This window comes from Uloborus diversus, chromosome 2, assembly GCF_026930045.1.
Source record: "Uloborus diversus isolate 005 chromosome 2, Udiv.v.3.1, whole genome shotgun sequence".
Classification (NCBI taxonomy): Eukaryota; Metazoa; Arthropoda; class Arachnida; order Araneae; family Uloboridae; genus Uloborus; species Uloborus diversus.
This window is the reverse complement of record NC_072732.1, coordinates 45,695,410-45,716,349: the sequence shown is the minus strand read 5'-3', so window position 1 is coordinate 45,716,349 and position 20,940 is coordinate 45,695,410. Positions and strand designations below refer to the sequence as shown.

Below are 20,940 nucleotides of genomic sequence, written 5' to 3'. Positions count from 1 at the left end.
CATTAATGTTTCACAAATATTCGAAACAGATTGATTGCTTGTGTTTTAATTTGTATTATGCATAGGCCTGTGATTGTTCTGTTCATTAATATGTAAAAAAAAATAAGTATGTATTATGCATAGATGTTAAAACTAACTTGATTTTTCTGTGGGTGTGGGGGCGGGGCGCCAGGAAACTTTCGCCCCGAGCGCCGTCCGAGCTTGAAAATGTGAACCAGCACTAGGGCAAATCGATTTTTTTTTTTTTTTTTTTTTTTTTGCAATTAGAAAATTTCATGCCCTATAATTGTTGCCCCTATATCCCCACACGAACCACAAAAATATTTATCCAAATCAAAAAATATTTAGGTTTCCAGCAAAAGGCCTAAAATTTGTAATTTTCTTCAAAAAATAGATTTTTTTCTATATAACGGGTGAGTTCGATCAAATCTGCCATACGAAAGGGGGTGATAGAAGAGCCCATAAGCGGAGCATAACCACCCACTGCGGTCGCTCATCTGGTTTGCTAATTCTGCATTAGCTACCAGTTTGTTTGGCTCTCTTGGCTCCCTTAAGAGATTTTTCGCCTCCAGCTCAAGTGATTCCTATTCCGGGCTGATGAGTGCTAAAAAGCACGAAACTGCAGTCCTCGGATGGAATAACTGAGCTGGCGGTGTATTTTAATCACCCACTATCGTGTTCAATCCTTAACCGTAACCGAGTCATGGTAGATATAAGGAAAATGATTAAAAAACCAAAATTCTGAGAAAACGACCGGTTTCTGATATTTCTGCAGGACCTACGCACAAAATAGGTACATATTTGGAAGGTGCAGACTAAACCCTAGAAAATGACTCTTTTTCTATCAAGATAATCGCATTTTACAACAAGCTACAAGCTTTGAAACATTGGACACATTCAGAATTGAAATGGTGCCGAAATTTTCAATCTATGTTTTCAAAAACAACCGTATGAGCTACAACCGGGCAACTCTACCAAAAACTGACCCATTTCCTAGCTTTCACATGATACAACAAATCATAAAATTTAGAAAAATATTTCTGTGGAGCATGTGAGGCGAAAGGGGCAACGTTTTATCGACATGAAATTTCCAACTTCCAAAAGAAATTTATTTTTGATTCAGCCCAGTACACAGGGCTGGTTCACCTCTTTCAGGCGCAAGTCGGCACGGGTTGTCGTTGCTCAAATCATATGAAACTTTTTTAACAATTGTCTTGACATAAAAGGAAAAATATAAGAGGGTGTGCTACTTGAGACATTGACTTTCATTTTCTTTTGGGACACCCTATTGTACACGTGTATAAGGAAAATGCTTTAAATAAAAACCTTTGTAGCAGAGATACATGATTTTTGCAAGTGAAAAATGCTTGATGTTGTAGTCAATCAGGAGCACGACAATAAAACATTTACTAGAACTTCTAGTTAGAGCTTGCCGATAAGCTTGGTATTAAGTGGTGCAAAATTGATTTACTGTAACACAGGTTATGACATTGGTTTGATAATAAAATATTTTGTGAAGCACATTTTTATATGAAGTCTTTTATTATTTTTGTTCAATCAGTTACTGTTTTTCTTGATAAGTCACTGCAATGTACAGCAAACAGCATTAAAATTTGAGAATGCTTTAGGTTTTGAAATTGTAATTTTCTACTACAGTCAGACCTCGATTTAACGAACCTCTAACGAATATCGCGATTTAGCGAATTTTTCCTTTTCCCCGTCTAAAAGGAAGGCAAAACTCCCTATTTACTAAATAATGAACTCTGAATTAACGAATTAGTTTAACAGCCAAATAATAATAATAATAATAATAATAATAATATATATATTTTTTTTTCAATTTATGTTAGAAAATATTGGATTAATTTCCAAATGATGCATCCATCTTGTCCGAAGCAGTAAAAGACTTTTCTTGGAATCAGCCGTTTTTAAAGGGTAAGAGGGCAACCAATGTTATAGCGATTCTGATGCAGAAGGCGATAATGAAATTTCCATTAAAACTTACTTTTTCAAATGCTTTACATGGCCTGGACAGTGGCGGATACAGCCGGCGGGCAACCAGGCATTTGCCCGGTGGGCCGGTCAAGTTTGGGCCGCTCATTTGCCCTGTCTACAAACAACAAAATGTAAATACCGCTACGTAAATTATCCAGCTTCATTCCCTCTTAACGCATAGGCTCAAGCCCACGCCGTGGGTGGAGGGGGCAAGGCCGGCACCAAGGGGGCCGGATGGGATGCTATCCCACCTCAATTTTTCAGAAATGGGGCCGCCAATTTCATTTTAGTTATGCAATAAAAAACAGGAAAACGTTGGCAGTATTAAAAAGTTAAAAATACTTTTGTCCAATTGTCAGTTTCAGTTACGAATGACAATTCACATTTACTTTACTTGTGAATTACAATTAACAATTGTTATGAATTGTATTTCATAACAATTGCGATAAAAGTGACATTTTTCAATAAAATTTTAATATAAAACGCAAACCTAAAACACAATTTAGAGCATCCAAAATACTATATTATTAAAAAAACTATTCAAGTAAAGACCCCCGAAATGTGCATTTCTAAAATTTTTTACGAAAAATGAAGTATTCAGTTTCTCTCAGGATCCCTCAAAGGGTTCAAATCCACAGTTTAAGACCCTTAGTTAAGAAAGTTAAGTTTGAAAGTGATTAGATTTTTAAAAAAATAATAATAAAAACATGGGTCTCAGGGGTCGCCGACAAACCTACCCTAATATCATTTACCTTTCCTATTTTTTTTAAATAAAAAATATCATCTTGAAAATTAGAGTTCAAGTGGAGAAAAATACACAACCCCCAAAATATGGTTTATCTAGAAGAAAAATTAAAATACAGCGAGAGAGATTAAAAATATATTGAAATAAATAGTCACACCAGTGTTCTAAGTGTTTGAATGTGAAACAAAACTTTATCAAGAAGTGAAGAAGATTATGAAATTTAAAAAAAAAATTTTTTTTAATGTAGAGTGGAGAAAAGGATTTAGGTCATTAAGGGTATTTAAAGTCACCAAAGCATCAGGTCAGTTCAAAAAAGGCTTTTTTTTTTTTTTTTTTTCCTGCGGCCGCTTGAATTTCAAGCTCATTCTAAATGGTTAGAAGTATATACCATGAAGTCAACAACAGTCAACAAAACGATAGACCTTCTTAGAGTCTGTTTCAGTCGATTTGGTTTACCAGTTGTACTCGTGAGTGATAACGGACCGCAATTCACCTCCGATGAGTTTGAAAAGTTTATGAAATGCAATGGAGTGAAACACCGCAGAACTGCTCCATTCAAACCGTCGAGTAATGGCCAGGCGGAACGTTACGTGTACATATTGAAGCAGTCTCTCCGAGCTATGCAGGATTATGAAGGTAGCGTCACTCAAAAGTTGAGCAGATTTCTCCTACAGTATAGGAAAGCACCTAATGTCACGACAACGCATAGCCCTGCAATGTTATTCCTGAAAAGAGACGTTCGTACAAGAATAGATCTGCTGCTCCCTGATCTTAAGACTAGACTTCAGGAGAAGACCAGAAAAGGCGTATATGAATTTAATGACAAAAGAAATTCGAAATCGGTGACAACGTTGCAGTTAGAGATGATCGAACACGACACCAAAGTCACGGGAATCAAAAGTGGAAGTTTGGTAAAGTTGTGAGTAGAGATGGACAATTTCATTACACGGTAGACGGTAATGGTAGATTGTGGCGTCGCCATGTAGACCAGATGTGAGAAGCACTGGCGAGGTTGAGGACCAGGATTGGGAGCCAGTGTCTCCGGCTTCACACCTGAGTTCCAGACCCCATTCTACAACTGAGACTGCTACAGCTGAGGCAACAACAGTGAGTTCGACGGAGCTTCAAGCCGAAACAGACGTCTTGACGACAGACACCAGTGTCGCGGATCCGGTATCTGATGTCACCACCTCTACAGCCAGCTCAGCACCAGCAGCTGATCCGCCTCCTCTTCGACGATCCAACAGGTCCAGACGACCCCCGCAGCGGTTGGACTTGTAAAGAGGGAGGAGATGTTATGTATTAACCTTAGGACAGTAACTGCAACCGTCCGATAAGGAGATCGGAACGGTCTAATGTAATGTAACAGAATCGCGCGCCAAGCCCCGAGAGATGTCCGTTGGTTCCGAGCGTAGCGCTCGTCGTTCTAATACGGAATAGTTTATGTATATATAATGTAAATAGTTTAGTGCTAGTAAATCATGTTAAAGATACACCTGTCTCATCATTATGCCTGTCTACAATCACTCGACAACACAACACGCGGTATTAGAATTCTGACATCGTCCAGTCTTAGTAACCAGTAATTTTTTGCTTTTTGTCATTTCCTCTTTTTAGTCCATACTGTTAGTAAAAAAAGCGAATATCATTTTTAAGCAAACAAATAATATATGTTCAGATTTTATTATTTTCCATTTCAAAATATCAAACAATATATGCAAAAAATATTTTTTAAATTTACTTTCTATTAAAAGTAATTTCACATAATTATTTTTAAATTTCTCTCGAGTGAATTGCATTATTCCTTCACATTAGTAAATCCCCCTCTCCCCCCTCCCCCACAGCAGCGCAAAAAAAAAAAAAAAAAAAACCTCTCAACATCAACTAACAAACTACTAACTAAGAAACATGTAATTAACGTGGCCAGTTTGCACCCCTACACTTATCGTACAGAGAATACCGTCGTTATGGTATTTTTAATTATTATCAATTTTATATGATGAGAATCAGTCATCTGGAAATTAAATATTCAAATGAAGTTTTGCTATTTAAGTTCATCTAGATGGGTGTTTTTCCTGAAAAAAACCCGTTTTTTTAGTATAAAATCTGTTTGAGCTAAGTCTTGGGGAAAAAAAAAAGAAAGAAAGAATGATCGCCAACCGTAGACAATTTGTAACCATGACAACAAAAATTAGTCTCTCTAAATAAGTACTTAAAGCAACTAGCTAGGCTGATTCTCGACGTCTTATGACGTCAGGAAGACGTCATAAGACGTCTTCTTTCTTACTAAGGCCCCTATATATACGAGCCGACGCATCAGCTTAAGATCAGCCTTTTTGGATCGGAGCGCGTGTTTGAGTGGTTGTCTTTTCTGGCAAGTTATCGCGTTGGTGATTGTTCACTGTAAGCAATTATTAGCGGTACGTGAATTGTTTATAAAATAAAATATTATTTTCTGCAAATTTGGCGAAATCCGAAACTTTGCTGTGGTAACCCAAGCAGTGCAACAATGATAAATCCGATCCAAAATGGCTAAACTTAAGCTCATGCGTCGGCCTGTCTATATAGCGGCTCTATTTCTTACTTTTTTACAAGACTTTCCTTTCCTTAATCTGAAAAATCAAAGAAACGTCAACTCGATCAAGTGAGTAAGAATAAGCAATACGTAATTACCCTCAAAAAAGTAAACATTTAGTAATTTATAGCTGCTAATGCACGGTCTTAGTTAGCACGGTCAATACCTGCTAATGAACATTGCAGCACATTTTCTTCTTCGAATTCTTAAAATTTTGTCTCTTAAATCAATTAGAATTCATCAAACCAGGTTTTTTTTTTTTTTTTTTTCATGTGTCATTCCATTTTCAAACACAAAAAAAGATAAAATAGCGCAGGAAAACTGAATAATCATAAGAGCTTACTTTCTTGTCTAGGAACGTTTGTATGGATAAGATTGATCATTCATCTCAAAAAATCAATTTTGTTCATCTACTATAATCAGGGCCGGATACATAAAGTCTGCCCTCCCCCCCCCCTGCAACAAAGGGGGACCTCTCCCCATCAGCTAGCAATGTATTTGCCACGTTAATAAGTCTTGTGCCCCGTTTTTTTTTTTTTTTTTTTCAATTTTTTGTTTTAATTTCTTGGACCGTTGGACCCCTTAAGGGCATGAGCCCCTGCGCACTGCGGGGTCTGCGAATACGCAGATCCAGGCCTGACTAATCAAATATTAACGAATATTTGTTTCCTCTCGCTCAGGTCCGTCTAGACTCTAGAGGAGTAAGGTCCGTCATTTGGGCAATCAAGAGAGGAAGGGAGGGGTACAATTGATCTCCCTGTATTTTAAAAACACTACGTAATTACGTGTTTTGATGTCTTTCCAATAAAAGGATTCCCCGCACTCTGCCCTGGAACGCTTTGAAATGATAAACCTGCCCTGACCATGCTGTTATTTACTAACTCATGCAATAAGTGAGGGAATGATTCTAAGGAGTTATCTGTTCAAAAGGTTTTCTTTTACTTGAGATACATTTTTTCTAGTTGTTTATTTATTTATGTTATTTATATTTTTTTCGTGATTATTCTAAGCATAAATTAATAAATATTTTTACTAAATGTACGTTAACTTTTCAATTTTTATCAATATAGATATGTTTTTTAAAAAGTATTGCATAAACCTATTTATTCGCAACTCCAACAAACTATAGGGGGCGTTGCATCCACTGTCTAATGGCAGATGAAAAAGGTAAAACAAACAAATGCCGTAACTGATAACTTACTTTGACGCTTAGTGAATGACAGTAATAAAGTTTTCATCGTGTTTGTGAGAAGCTTTCTTTTCCATTCTTCTGAAATTACATTACACCACAAACCGTCAGAAGCTTGTAATTTACCCCAAAGAAAACGCGTGGAATGGAATGTTTTACCTTTTTCGGTAATATTGTTAATCACCGAAAGGTAGCGCGCATTCGAGCTCTGGAGTTGCGATGAAAATCTTCATGATAATGTCCCATTTAGCTTTTTATAATCAGGGGTGCTCATCTCCCATATGAGCTAGGGCACACGCACACCCTCGGACACAATGCATAGTCCTAGTCCCCCCCCCCCCTCCCCAAGAGTAAGAGCCCTCCCTCCCAAAAAAAGAAAAAAAATCTCCTCCAAAGTACCCCCCCCCCCCTTTTAAAAATTTCAATGCCGCAGTCTGCGCCATGACTCCCCCCCCCCCCCAGGTGACCACCATTGTCGTTCGGAAATTACAGCTATGAAGAAATTTTTTGTGGGTAGGGTTCCTTAAGGACTCTAGTTTCTTGATTGCGGCTCCTTCATTTTAGTCAGCACTGACGCACTGACAGACCTAAGTTGTTCACGTGATTCTATTCTCTAAGCTGTGTGAACTATTTGTATCATATATTTGTTTTCAATTTCATTGACAGAATTCGTTTGACATATTGTGCTGTTATGGACTTATGAATGACAATTGTTACGTTTAATTTCTTACTTAATTTTTTGCTGATGGGTCCTATCCCAAGGAATGTTTTAATAAATCAACTGCACCTTAATCATGGGTAATACCGTTGCACATAGTTTCTTGCGCTCACGATTACCTTCGAAACGTAAAACGTCAATTCGTGATTATGGAAGGGAAGAAACAGATGTTGAAGATGAAATGTTTGTTCCTAAAAGGTAACTAAGACAATGCACTAAAACTAAGCTTTATCGTGAAAAAGTTCAGAAAGTAGCTCAAAATATTTTTCAATTGTAATTAATCATTCAGATTAAACTCGACCATTGGCAGGGGTGATTGTGTTCCGGTATTTTACCGAATTTCCGGTATTTTCGGACGTATTTCCGGTATTTTTATGTCCGAAAATACCGGAATCATGTTTTTTTTGTTATGCTTTTACCTCCCTACCTCCACATTTTTTTAAAATTATATAATACTCATCAAATATACCTGCAAGTGCGTTAAGATGGACACCTATCTCTTAAGATGGACAAATGTCAAGATAATTTGTATAACACCAACTCGTAACTTTGTAATCCATTAAAAATTTAATCAAATGTATACACAATATTTTGACTCAGAACTATTTAATACTGTGGCAAAGGTGCACTTAAATAATAGGGACCAAAGATCCCCCCCCCCCTGTTCTCGCTTTGAAACTTTCGGGTATTTTTTGATGAACTCACAATCACCCCTGACTATTGGTTTGAACGGTCCAATCTAGGCAACATATCCTATTTTATATCTTCCTAAGGTCGAGTTTTGTTTAGGGAGCTGAATTCAGGTGTAAATGATCAATGTATCTTTCCTTTTTCCTCTACAAAGTTAACGCTAACTGGCTTTCTGGCAATATATTGTGATTATTTATATTGGATGTAAATTTGCCTTCACTTGGATAGTTAAGCATTTTATGTTGCTATGTGATTGGGGTATTTAATTTTAACGATCAGAATAATTTCTTTTAAACCAACAAGGGTCCTGCCTAAAAAAAATTTGGATCCCTTTCAGACTTGCAAATGAACGTAGTGTACAAGGTCTTCAAACTGGTATTTTGTTATCGCATGCATGCTTCGAAAATAAGAATTAGAATGAGACTAAATATTATGCATATTTTAACTAAAAATGTCTATTTTATTTTAGTTTATATCATTGCTAAAGAAACCAGACTAGTAGAGCAGCTGGAAATGTATTTAAGTATTTTACATAAAAAAGTTTTAATTATTAGTATTTTATATGCTAACACCAATCTGACCTTGAAGAAAAAAAAGCTTGAAATTCTTCAAATTTTTCCTTTTTGTGATTGCTTTCATTGTTTCTTTCATCTGCTCTTATCAGAGCTAAATAATCCTCGGAAGTTAATGTCTTGGAAGTGATAATGTTGGTGTCAACAAATATTTTTCAAATGTTTCTCAACTACACAAGTTAAAAGAAAAGACCGTTATTAATGGATTTCAGGTTTTATGATTCATTAGGTACTAGTTTTCAGTTGACTTTGGAATGTTGAAGGAATTTTACTAAGAAAGGAAAGACTGAGCTGAAAGGAAGTACGTAGAAATTTTATGAATCACACAGTATTTCTTGCTTTAAACAGGGGTTACTCGTTAAAAGTTAATTGTATTCCCATAGACTTTATATTGCACAACCAAGCAATTAGGATTGCCTTGTGAAATCAGGGCTCGTTACAAGCAAGTTTGACTGTACCAGTGAATAAAAAGTAATATTTTTCATTTTTATATTACTTCGTATTGTTAATTAAATAAAAATCTAATTGATATTTTGTAGGATTTTGTGAAAAATGGGGATTCAAATGAAAACTTTTTTCAAATATGTTTTTAGCTATAAAGCTGAAAAGGTTAATTGTTGCATAATTTATTCTCTATCAATCAAACTTATTATGAATCTAAAAAAAATTAATAACACTCTGATTGGCAATCTATCAGGGATAATATTTTTCTTAAAAAAGAATACCTTCTTCATTTCTTTCCATCATTTCTTCTTTTTTCCTTTTTCTTTGAAAGAGGAAATTACAATAAGAAACATGTACTTCAATGTCCAGATTGGAAACTAATTTGGTAGGAAAATTTTCTAACCCTCATTTGATTTCAAACTCAATCTGAATGCCTATTATATGATCCATGGATTTGTGTTTATTTTTCAGGAGGAAGCTTATGAGCACATCAAAATACATTTATAAAACTTTATTTGAGGAAGGACAAGGAAGTGATGTAAAAATTATAGCTCTGAATAGAGAATGGAACTTACATAGAATTTATTTATCTCAGGTACTTTTTCACATTATTTTCATTCTATGTGGTAAGTTCAAAAATAATGGTAGATCTTTTGCTTGAATCTGTTTTGTTTGAATTTTTAGTTGCATTCAAGTTTTAATAAATATTAGACTTTGATAATTTTAGAAAATTTATTTTTTGTGTGAAAAGATGTTAAATATAATGATATGAACAAGTTTTTATATGCCATGTCTATAAAATGAACTGAAAAAAGTATGAAATAATTTCTCTAAGCTTCATGTAAACTTAAAACCCTATACAATTTCAGAATTTTTTACAGATTATCTGGAAAATTTGATTGGGAATTTTTAACAGCTATCAAAATACTTATAAGCTTTAAAAGGAAAAATATGGGGCGCTGACAAAAGACAATTGGGTGCATTTATAATTTAACTAACAATTTTATCACTCTGCAACTAGTATAAACTGAGGTGTAATTTTTCACATTGCTAGCTATCCTCTACTTAAGTTGTCTACATACACCCTATGTTTTCCCTTTTAAAGCTTAAAAGTATTTTGATAACTATTAAAAACACACAATCACAAATTTATCGGACCATCTAAGAAATTCTGAAACTGTATGGGGCTTTAAATCTAGTTGAAGCTTACAGAAACTATTTTATACTTTTTAGTTCATTTTAAAAGTATGATAAATTTTTTAAAAAATCATTATTGGTTTTCTGCTTTTTAGTATTACACGTCTGAAATGTTTCAATTAATTTTAAATATTTCGATCAAGCAGAAACAGAAACGGTTAAATTGTCAATGACAGAGTTTGGAAAATTTATTCAGGCGATAAAAGTAGCTTAAACAATAAACTGCCATAAATATCGTTGTAGCCCTATAAAATATTTACAATAGAACCTCGGTTATCCGAGCTAATTGGGACCACTGTTGCCTTGGATGTTGGGAATCTCGGTTAGAAGAAACTTTGTATAAAGGCATGTCACGATTGCAAATTTTTTAAATGTATTAGTTAAAATACGGTACAGATGTGATATACCCCCCCCCCCCCCCCATTTGGCGACATCCGATTTTTTTGCACATAATTGAGATATTTTTCTCGCCAATGAGGCGATAAATTTTTAAGCATGGCATCCCTGGTGAAACTAACCTGTGGTTGGCAACGCGAAGGCAAACTTGTTCGAACTTGTTTACTTGGGTTCTTTACTTGGTTTTACGCAGGAGAGATACGTGTTGTTTTGTGCAATATACCTTACAGGAATGCTTATTTTGTGTTAGTTTAGATTCAGTAGTTGTGTTTTGAAGTAAAAACATTAGAAAATGCCAGTTTCTTCAAACTTGAGGGTTAATTAAAAGTTAACTCCAACGTGGTGTGTATCTGTAACGTGCCATTGTCATATGATGTATTGTTTTAGACTGAGTGTGAATGTTTATACCATATAAAAAGGTAAGTTCTTTATTTTAGAATTCAAAAAAAACCTCTCACTTCCAAAATTCTTTGTTTTTACAAATCCTTGAGGGGTTCTTGTAGTTTTTAACTTTATTTTTACTCTATGTAAATTAATTTTACAGAAATAGTACAGTTATTTTGTTCTAAAAATTAATTCTTATCGATGCCACGAATTATTTAGACATTCTATTAGCGTGCCTCCTTTAGGTACTGAATTTTATGTTAACAATTGAAAGTTCTTTCGGTTGTACTCTTAAAAATGCTGAATTTTATTAATAAATCTGCACAATAATGGTGCATATTTCACACTTAAAACTGTGTCATTATTGTACACTGAACGGAAGGAGCCACCCTTGGGTGTCTCCATGAAAATATACATAACTGTGACCATACTCCGACTGTAATGTATATTAACAGTCGGAGGGATAACGGACCGAGCGGAGCGAGGTCCTGGTGAGCCAGAGGTCTCGTAGTACTTTCGTAATGAGACCGAGGCAGGGCCGGCGAGCCGAGGTCTCATTACGAAAGTACTATGAGACCGAGGGCTCGTATCCCAGAGAAATGATGAAAAAAAAATTAATGCATTAATTTCGACTTGTAATTAATACAATAATTTATTTCATTGTATTTTAATATGTTTACAAAAAACCCCGGCCCTGTACATTTTTGAAGCATATATTCGTGATGTTTTTTGTTGTGCTTTTATGTTGTTTTTATATATATTGTGTTCTGTAGTGCTTTGATCATGTTTTTTTATCTGATTTTTTCCTGTTGGCGCTAAAAAAGCATCGCTAAGAACGATGTATGACATATGTCGTCATACATCGTTTTCTTGGCGACGCTTTCTTGGCGCCAACAGGAAAAAGTCGCCAAGGGTGGGGTATATCACATCAGTTCCTAAAATACAATAAAATATTTGTAAAGAATAAAAACAAAAACAAGTAAAAATAATGTTTTACAGTTAAAGAGCTAAACTAGGAAAATAACTTGTAGTGAGTTTTAAAACGTCAATTGATTTTTTTATAATGCAAATTTAAACATTAACAGATGTCTTTAAAAAAACACAAAATTTGCAGAATTTTTTTTTTAATTGAAAATTTAATATTTCATTAAATTTACATTATTGTTGTAAAATCTGTTATCATTCTTTGCTAAAGTCCCGAATTTCTGGCAATAGCTTCCCAATCACGCAATTTTTTAAGCAACAAAATTTCTATAGGTGTAGTTACTATCTGTCACCTGCTCTAAATATGGGTCATTCTTATGTTTCTTAGAAGCTAGTTCTTGTGGCAGAACAGCACGCAGCGCAGTCAGAGGAACAAAACACCTCGTCCTTTTAAGGGCTTACGTATCTAGACAAAAAAAAAAGACTTTATTATCGGCTCGATTATTAGAAACCTCAGTTAATGGAAGCACAAATAATCGAGGTTTTACTGTACCATTATTTAAGTTTAAATGTACAACATCATTTCAGTGCCAGCAGAATATTTTTAATGTGATAACATAAACAAAAATGCACATATTTCTCTTGGAATGAACTGGAAACACTTAGCCAATCACCTAGCATTTTATTTACATTACGTCATATTCTAGCGTCATTACATCAAAAGTTCACCAGTCTGCAGTATGCCTTGCATTTACTAATTTGATATTGTATCAAATTGTTTTTTATCATTTATCTCTTTGAACTGCCAAGCCTGTTAAGACAGATTTATAATGCCAAATAAAATGAAAAAAGGTTATTTTAAAATAGTGATGCTTATTTTACTTTACTAAAATCTCATTGTTAGTGACAATTGTTCAATACAAAATATTGTATTGACTGAAGTATAGCCTTAAAATAATTTTGCTTAGAATTATTTTTAAATAATTATTCTAACCATTCTAATTATCACATATATTCGAATTAACATCGTCTGGAATAGTTTAAGGGCTTTCCAGTTATATCAATCACAAATTCCATTAGAATGAAAAATGAGCTATCAAATAATTTAATTAATCAATCAAAAAATAAAATATTGTCATCAAGTAAGTAAGACAAGCTTTTAAATAGCTTGCAAATTTCCATTAAAAAAATCTTAGAACTGAATGAAACGAAATTATTAATAAGCTCCATTAAAATATGAAATATCTTCCAACTAAATATATCAAGTCATTAAAAAACAAAAATGCTCCATTAAAATGTAAAATCAAAGAATGAGGAACAAACATGTCCGCAATTTGAGGAATATTTATCTGTATTCTCCAATTTATAAAGTAAGTCCCCACGTGCCATTCAAATGATTGAAGTATACTTATAACAGGAAAGAGCCCAAAAAAGTGCTAAATATGCAATATAATTGAAATTAGTAATTGTTTTTGGCGTTTATATTTTATTAATTAATTTTTTTTTAAACATCTCTTTTTTGCATAAATATTAATGTGATTTATTTCTCCTCTTTCAGTCACCTTATTTTAATACTATGTTTCATGGACTTTGGGTAGAAACGACACAGAGTGAAATCAATATGGGAATAGAAGATGAAAATGTTACAGTTCAAGGTAAAAAAGCAACACATGTTTTGAGAGATTAAAATTTTGAAGGAACATGTAATGGTGTAAAATTTTGTTCGAATTATAGAAACATGTTTTAATACCTAATTTTTATGCAAGCACTTTTTCTGATCACATTGTATAATTTAATTATATTGTTTGAGTTATTAAATTTTTTACTGGTTTTACGAATTTACCATGCAACAGAGATTTATGTAGCCAAATCAAATGATAATAAAGCAGTTTATTTTATTGAATTTAAATAAGTGGAACTTCTTTTGTTATACAAAAAACCTTAGTAATAATAGTCGCTCGTTCAAATTATATGCTTTTTGTTTTTATTGTAGTTCGGCTAATTCATGAGGCATTTCTTATCAAATCCAGCTCAATCCACTTTTTAAAATATTACAGGAGAGAGAAAAAAAATTCAAGGATTAATCTGTTTTTCAATAAAAACTCTGGTTTCTTTCTTTTGTTAAATTGGCAGCAGTTTTCTATTTGATTGAGCTAGATGTATTCCGAATTGCTTATTAGCATGCTAGTATCCACTAAGGTTCAAATTATGGAATGAAAATACTTGAAAATTCATACATAAAAAGAAAATTTAAATATTACATTGCCTTTAAACTTTGGATTATAATATGTTAAATAATATTCACTTCTTTTATGTTCTTAAAAAGAAAGGATTTAACTATGCCTTTAATAAATGCTTTGAGCAGTTAGGAGAAATTAATTTATTTACAGTAAGCTCTTTGATTAAGTAATGTAAAATTTCCAAATTTTACTATTAAAGTAGCTTTCAAATATTTTTGCAATCTTGCTAACTGTATAAATTATCCAAACATTTAATCTTTTTTTTTTTTTTTTGAATGATAGCCGTTGTTAATGTAAAATTTTGTCCTAAAATGTAATGTGGCTGAAATCTGTTTCTTAACTACTTTATAAAAGCATAAACATATGCTACTTTTGAATTCTCTTCTTAGTTCTTTTAGTACAGGCCAATGGTGGATACAACTTTTGGTTTTGGATGGGTTCATCATTAAAAGAGGAGTCATAAGTTTTATTTGGGCTCAAGAAGGGGGTCAAGGGCAAACCTTTTCCCCTGTAAAACTAGTTTAGGTTATATTTGGTCACTGAAGAGGGGTTGACCCTTAATGACACCTTTACCCTGCTTTGAATTCGTGCACACTGCATGCAAGGCCTGAAAAGGTTAATAAAATCAAGGAAAATCACTTTTTAAGTAAGCTTGAAGACATGACGAAAGTCATGTCTTCAAGCAGAGTTGCTTAACTGACATCACTGCTGAGTTGCTTAACTGACATAGAGTTGCTTTAACTGATGCTTTGCTTTACTGCTTAAACTTTTGCAATAATTGCTTTGTGACAGAACTATCAACATGTTTTGTTCTTGAAAGCTTAATCAAAAGCACAAAAAGAAAAAAAAAATCATTTTAGTTTTTTCCAGTTGTCTAGTATGTTTTATGAATATCAGAAATCTAAATTTAGATTTTTCTTTCAGCACTGCATAAAGTTTTTGGATCTTTGTATAAAGATGAAATTCAGATTGATTCTTTTGAAGCTGTTTCTATCTTAGCCTGCGCCATCCTTTTGCAGTTGGTAAGAGATTTCAGTTTTGATGATGTTTTGTCTTTCTGTTGAACTGTCGAAAGAGGGCTTTTTAAAATATTTTATTGCAAAATTATCCTAAGCTTAAAGTTTGAAAAGTGGAAAAGAAAAAAGAAGCACAGCAGTTTTTCACATGCTTTTTGTATTATTTAACTCAAAATTATGTATCAAAATTTTACCGAACCAAATAACAGTGAAAGAATCAATACACTAACTGAAATGTATTGCTCAAATTTACTTAACAGATACATAGTCAGCACTCAGCATTAAGTAAAGCTGCAACACTAACCAAAGTATCCCTACATGTATTTATTGTTTATAGTTCTGTTAATAAAAATTTTAAATGATGTATGTTGTAGGATTTCATAAATTACCTATGTCAATACATGTTTCATAACAATATCTTCTTGCTGTTTTTTTTTTTAATACAAGCTTAAAAAATATCTGAAAGTGTAGAATATATTTTCATAAACACTTACTTTCTTATAGGACGATTTGATACATCAAAGTGTTGAAGTTATGAAAGACAGCATCAAGTAAGTACTTGTTTACACTTCTCTAGTTTCAATACTTGCATGTATATATACCAGATTGAGAAAAAAAAATACTTTCATATCATGATTTATTGAGAAACTGCACAAGGGGGGGGGGGAAATGTAAGATTTGAATCATTTAAAGTAAATTCCATCCTGACACATGTTAAATTCCATCTCAGTGTTAAAAGTTTTATAATATGCTGCTAGTAAGTAATTAATGTTGCACAGGCTCAGTACCCGAAGAAAAAAAGCAGAAAGCATGAGGAAGCTTGAAAAGATCCAAGTTCAGATGGGAGGTAGTTTGGGGGGGGGGGGGGGGGCAAAAAGTTTATTGCTCTATGCATATTGTATGAAACAACAACAAAAACCAAATCCATTTACTCGATTACTGAAATTTTGGAGCTTCACTGCTAAAGTTAGTTCTTAATGTATAATTTAAATTTCAGATAAATGTTCAAAAATTAAACCAAGACTCCCGTAAGTATACAGCAATATTTTACAGAAAATTAAATTTTTTATTTCTGACACATTTTCTGTCACCAAATTTGATTTATAGCAATATTTTCTGAGCTGACCCATGAACTAAAAGAAAATACATAAAAAATTACTCATCACCCACAATGGAATGATTATGCAGTGAAAAATGAATTGAATATCGGAAATTTTTCTTTAAAAGAGGCTTCTCACGTTTAGTTCTGTTCCTAATTTATGTGTATGAAAACCTTGAAACTGATCCCCATTCTGTTGATTAGGAGATTTGTCTGTTGCATCTACGTTAATTTGTTGCTGTGTTCAAACTGCAATTTTCATAGATCGCAAGATGGTACGAAGGCAAATCAAAAAAACATTGCGCCTATTTTTTTTAAGCTGAAATATGACTGTGAATACAAAGCAAACATATACATTCCCACTCTCCATACTCGAAGTAATTTTGTACAAAATTTCAAGGCTGTAGGGCTATGGGGTCTCCTGAACCCAGGTCCACCACAGACTTCCTTTCAAAAAAAATTTTTGACCTTACTTTTTTTTAATATAAAGCAATTACTGGAACCAGAATTCGGTATTTTTTTACCACTGCTACATAAGACAGTTTGTGTACAGGACTACATTAGGGAAACATATTCAGGAATATCTTTTTCAAGAATCTATCTTATCTCTAATATTTTTATTGGAAAGTCCCATATTTTTCTTTATCCTTGATATGATCACTGTATAAATGAATGATCAATTAGAACTATTATATAATTCTTAATAACTGTTAATAGTATTTACTCAAATTATAATTACATTACATAATTAATTTCACTGCCAAGCTGTAAGTTTTTCATTTCTTTTCAGCATTGATACTGCCTTACCATATTATGAGGCATCTGAGCTTTATGGTTTGAAAGAAGTTAAATCAATATCTTTAGACTGGCTCCATCATAATATGGTACTAAAAGTTAATACATCTCCAGTCCATTTGGCTCAAATAAGGTACAAATTTTTGTTGAATTATTTGTTGTGAAATATGTTTCCAACTGCAGTGCCAATTTCATTGAATAATCTAAAAGCTTGACTAATATAATTTTATCCCTTTATTTATAAATTGTTGTAAAATGTTTTTATCATTTGAAGGCATTTTTGTTAAAAAGTAAAGATCCCCCCCCCTCCCCCCTCTATTGCATTTAAAAAATCAAATGCATCACGTATAAAAATAATAGTTTACTCGACCAAGACTGACCAAGGCTAATCAGTGATCCTGTTATTTGAATTTAGAATTTGTTGTTAGAATTGGTATTTCTTCCCATCTTTTAGAAGCTGTAGAAGGATCTGTTTTTCTTTACACATAAAGCTGAAAACCTGTGTTCTTCACTAGTACAGTAGAAGACCGTTATAACACCAACCTATATAACGCAATTCTCTATAAAACGCACAACTTTTCAGAAGTAAACAATATGTCTTGAAGTTTAAAAAATTCCTCTGTTTTGCTTTGAAAGCATTAAAATTGTAAGGCAAATCACATTTTGAAATAGTTTCTCATCTATCCATCTTAATTCAAAGCTTTTAAAGGAAAATTAATACTTACAGTAAATAGAAAATACCAGATGGCTCTTGAAAATGCAACTGTTATGCAAACCATGAAGCTAGCAGAAGTGCAGGATAATGCACTTTCTTTTGATTGTGAAACATATTTATTTGTGAACAACTAATTGTAATATTGGTGCTTCAATACTCATTGCAGATAAAACTCATTCTGAAGTGCTAATACATAGATATATTCTGAATATTAGTTTCAAAATTTGTGAAATGATCTATATAACACAAAAGCTCTGGTCCCAAGGTGTGTGTTATAACGGTCTTCTACTGTATTCAAGTTAAAAAATTTTAAAATAATAATATAATAATTATACCAGTTAATGGAAATCCATGTTTTATTCAAAATAGTTAAAGGTGATTACTGTTGTAAGGCTAACAAATAGGAAAATCAGATGATTGTGTAAAAGGTCTAGAATTTGCTTGTTGATCAGAGTTTTTAAACTGGAACTGAAAAGAAGGACGACCATATTTCAAAATTAAAAATTTTATCTAAAAACTATTAAATATTTTGTAAGTGACAAACAACCTTCTGAAAAAGGTTTTCCTAATTTTTTCAATCTGATTTGCGGAGCCTCTGTTAGTCTTTGATGAATTTACCCTAATGAATTGAAAGGTCTGTTTTTATGGAAAATACTGCACTCTTTATCGTGTTTTTATCCTCCTGGATACCCAGGGAGAGGAGAGCCTGGGAAATTGTTAACTCTTTAGGAAATGATAGATTTTTTTCTTGTTAAAAAGTTATAGGTAAAACATAACCTTTTTTTTATGACTAGAGTATTTTTGTAATATTCCTATTCCAGGTAAACAGTATTAAATGTGTTTTTATAATTTAGATTTTTACATCATTAAAAATAATCAAAAGTTGAATACAAAAGCTTTTTTTCTGTGAGCAAGGAAAAAAAAGTCAAGTATGTGTTTTGTTTTTGTATTTTATATATATATGTATATATAAATTTATTTCCACATTTGTTTACTTATTTTTTAAATGTGTTTTTTTCACTTGTTTTTAAGTTATCATCTGTCTTTAATCAAAGCAGATGATTAAATAAATGTATTGATGAGGTACTCTTTATTGATTGTATTAATATTATTTCTTTTTCTCAGCTACTAACGTGGGGATTTTTATGTAATTTATTAAGTATTGTTAGTGATCGCTGTATTTAAATACTATAAGTGTGAAAAAATGAAATTTATATGGTGAAAGAGAATAATATTGATCTGTAAATAGAATTTGATGATAAAATTAGAGCAATGCAAAAAGGCAAGAATAAATCAATTATCAATGTTACATATGAAGTATGTATTAGTATTTGTATCCTTTTTAATGGTGTTTTTTAAAAACACATCAACATTGCAGTAACTGTAATTTTTATGTTGTGGGTATGGAAAAGTAAAGGAAACTGAATCCTGATCTAGAATAAACTACCAATTTTAGTAATAATGCTTTCTTGTGAAATTGTTGTTACAATCTCATTCTATTGATGCTTTTTATCTATTTTCTAGTTGTGATTTAATGGCCGAATTGATATCATCTCCTGAGCTAGTTGTTGTCCAAACAGAATTTTCCCTTTATCTTATGTTGAAAGTAGTAAGTGTTTTAAGTTTCTCTTCATTTTATTTAAATTTAAATTACCAAAGTTGTATGCTACTCTGTGTATGAAGATGCACTTGCATTCATTTATAATGTTTTAAAAATTAATACTAACTTCTAAGCGTTGTTCATATATATGCATATGCACAGAGACTAAAACTCAGGGTGTGATGACTAGATTTTTAACAAAATTCCTCAGCTCTCATCCTGGAAAATTGTCAGTGTGGGGGGGGGGGGCGCTTTTGCCCAAGAAACGATTTTGAATCTCCTGTGAAGACGAGCAATTGTTATATATAATTTAAAGCACGTACACACAGCACATCAAACACAAACTTTTATAATGTGAGAATACAGCCAAGCAATATTGCCACATTACTGCACTTTATCCCCCACGAAGCTTTTTATTATGTCTTGGCATAAAGCTTGGAGGGAAGTCTCCCTCCCACTTATCAGTTTAAATTGAATTTTAAATCTTCTTATATGCATAGTATTTTTTCACTTCATAAACTGAAAATAAGGGTCAAAATTAATACAAACTCGGGATTGCCTACTGCTCTGCATTTTGTAGAGTTTCTTCACAAAACTAAATCCCCGCAAAGAAGTTATTTTCAACTTTGGTTGTTTTGAACTAGGTTTGAAACTTCAACTAGCTTTAAAATAATAGCAATATTTTCATTTTTTATAATATTTTGTTATTTTTAAGTTATAATGACTTGCATGTAGATATGGGCAATTCCACGTGACTCATGTTACCATTTGACAAAGTTTTACAAAAGTAACTGTCATATATATTAAAGAGATACTATACCCGAGTTAAATGAAGTTCTTTACGGTCATCTGGGATGCAGTTGGAAGCTAGGGATATCAGTATTTTAAATTTTAGTACAAACAGATAGTATTTAAACCAGAATTTGGCACCGTGACTCACGTTGCAAAAAAAAGGAACTCAAGTTTTGTGGATTACTGAAAATTTAAAATTTCTCCTCTTTCAAAGTAAAAATATTTGAAAAAAGTATTTCATGGAATAAAATACATTTATAAGTTATGATGTACACCTTGGCGCCCATATGCAAAATTCTAGGGGGGGGGGCTCAGAAATTTTCCCAATGGTTTAGCAGAACATTTTCCCCATAGAAACCGATTTCAGTACAGATTAGGGATATTAAAATTTGACATTTTTAACAACTTATTCATTGATGGGTAGAAAAGTGTTTTTTTTTTTTTTTTTTTTTTTTTTTTTTTTTTTTTTTTGCATTTTTGAAAAGAAAAAAGCACTAAAAGCAAGGAAGTTCTCATCTCAAAGGGGGGGGGGGTGCTTGAGCTGCCCCACTACCATATGGGCATTCTTGGATGTACACAAAAATGTCATTTATTCTACAGTTGCTTATTGCGCTAATGAATATCTTGAGCGTGACTCATGTTACTTTTCCCACTTTAGGATTTGATGTTAAGGTACTATACTGATTTAAAAAAATCTTTTTTGAAAATTTTGTTGCAATTTCACTCCATTTCAGTATAGGTTAATGCTACATTGCCTATTTTATAATTTTAAAAAATCATTTCGAGCTAAAAATTAATAAATGTTAAAGTAGGTTAAGCTACACTTTTGAAAAAAATATTACTGTTATTATGTA

The 20,940-nt window shown here is 32.7% G+C and overlaps 1 protein-coding gene across 1 annotated transcript in view; it reads left to right on the top strand.

Moving 5' to 3' along the window:
• The first annotated feature begins 7,183 nt into the window (after positions 1 to 7,183).
• Positions 7,184 to 20,940, top strand: part of LOC129216288 (protein germ cell-less-like) — a 33,182-nt gene continuing 19,425 nt past the window's right edge. Inside the window, exons 1-7 of the mRNA XM_054850498.1 lie at positions 7,184 to 7,420; positions 9,400 to 9,523; positions 13,388 to 13,484; positions 14,994 to 15,091; positions 15,590 to 15,636; positions 16,975 to 17,112; positions 19,219 to 19,303. Of these exons, the coding sequence (XP_054706473.1) occupies positions 7,299 to 7,420; positions 9,400 to 9,523; positions 13,388 to 13,484; positions 14,994 to 15,091; positions 15,590 to 15,636; positions 16,975 to 17,112; positions 19,219 to 19,303 (711 nt within the window). The 5' untranslated portion in view covers positions 7,184 to 7,298. The remainder of the gene's footprint in view (positions 7,421 to 9,399; positions 9,524 to 13,387; positions 13,485 to 14,993; positions 15,092 to 15,589; positions 15,637 to 16,974; positions 17,113 to 19,218; positions 19,304 to 20,940) is intronic.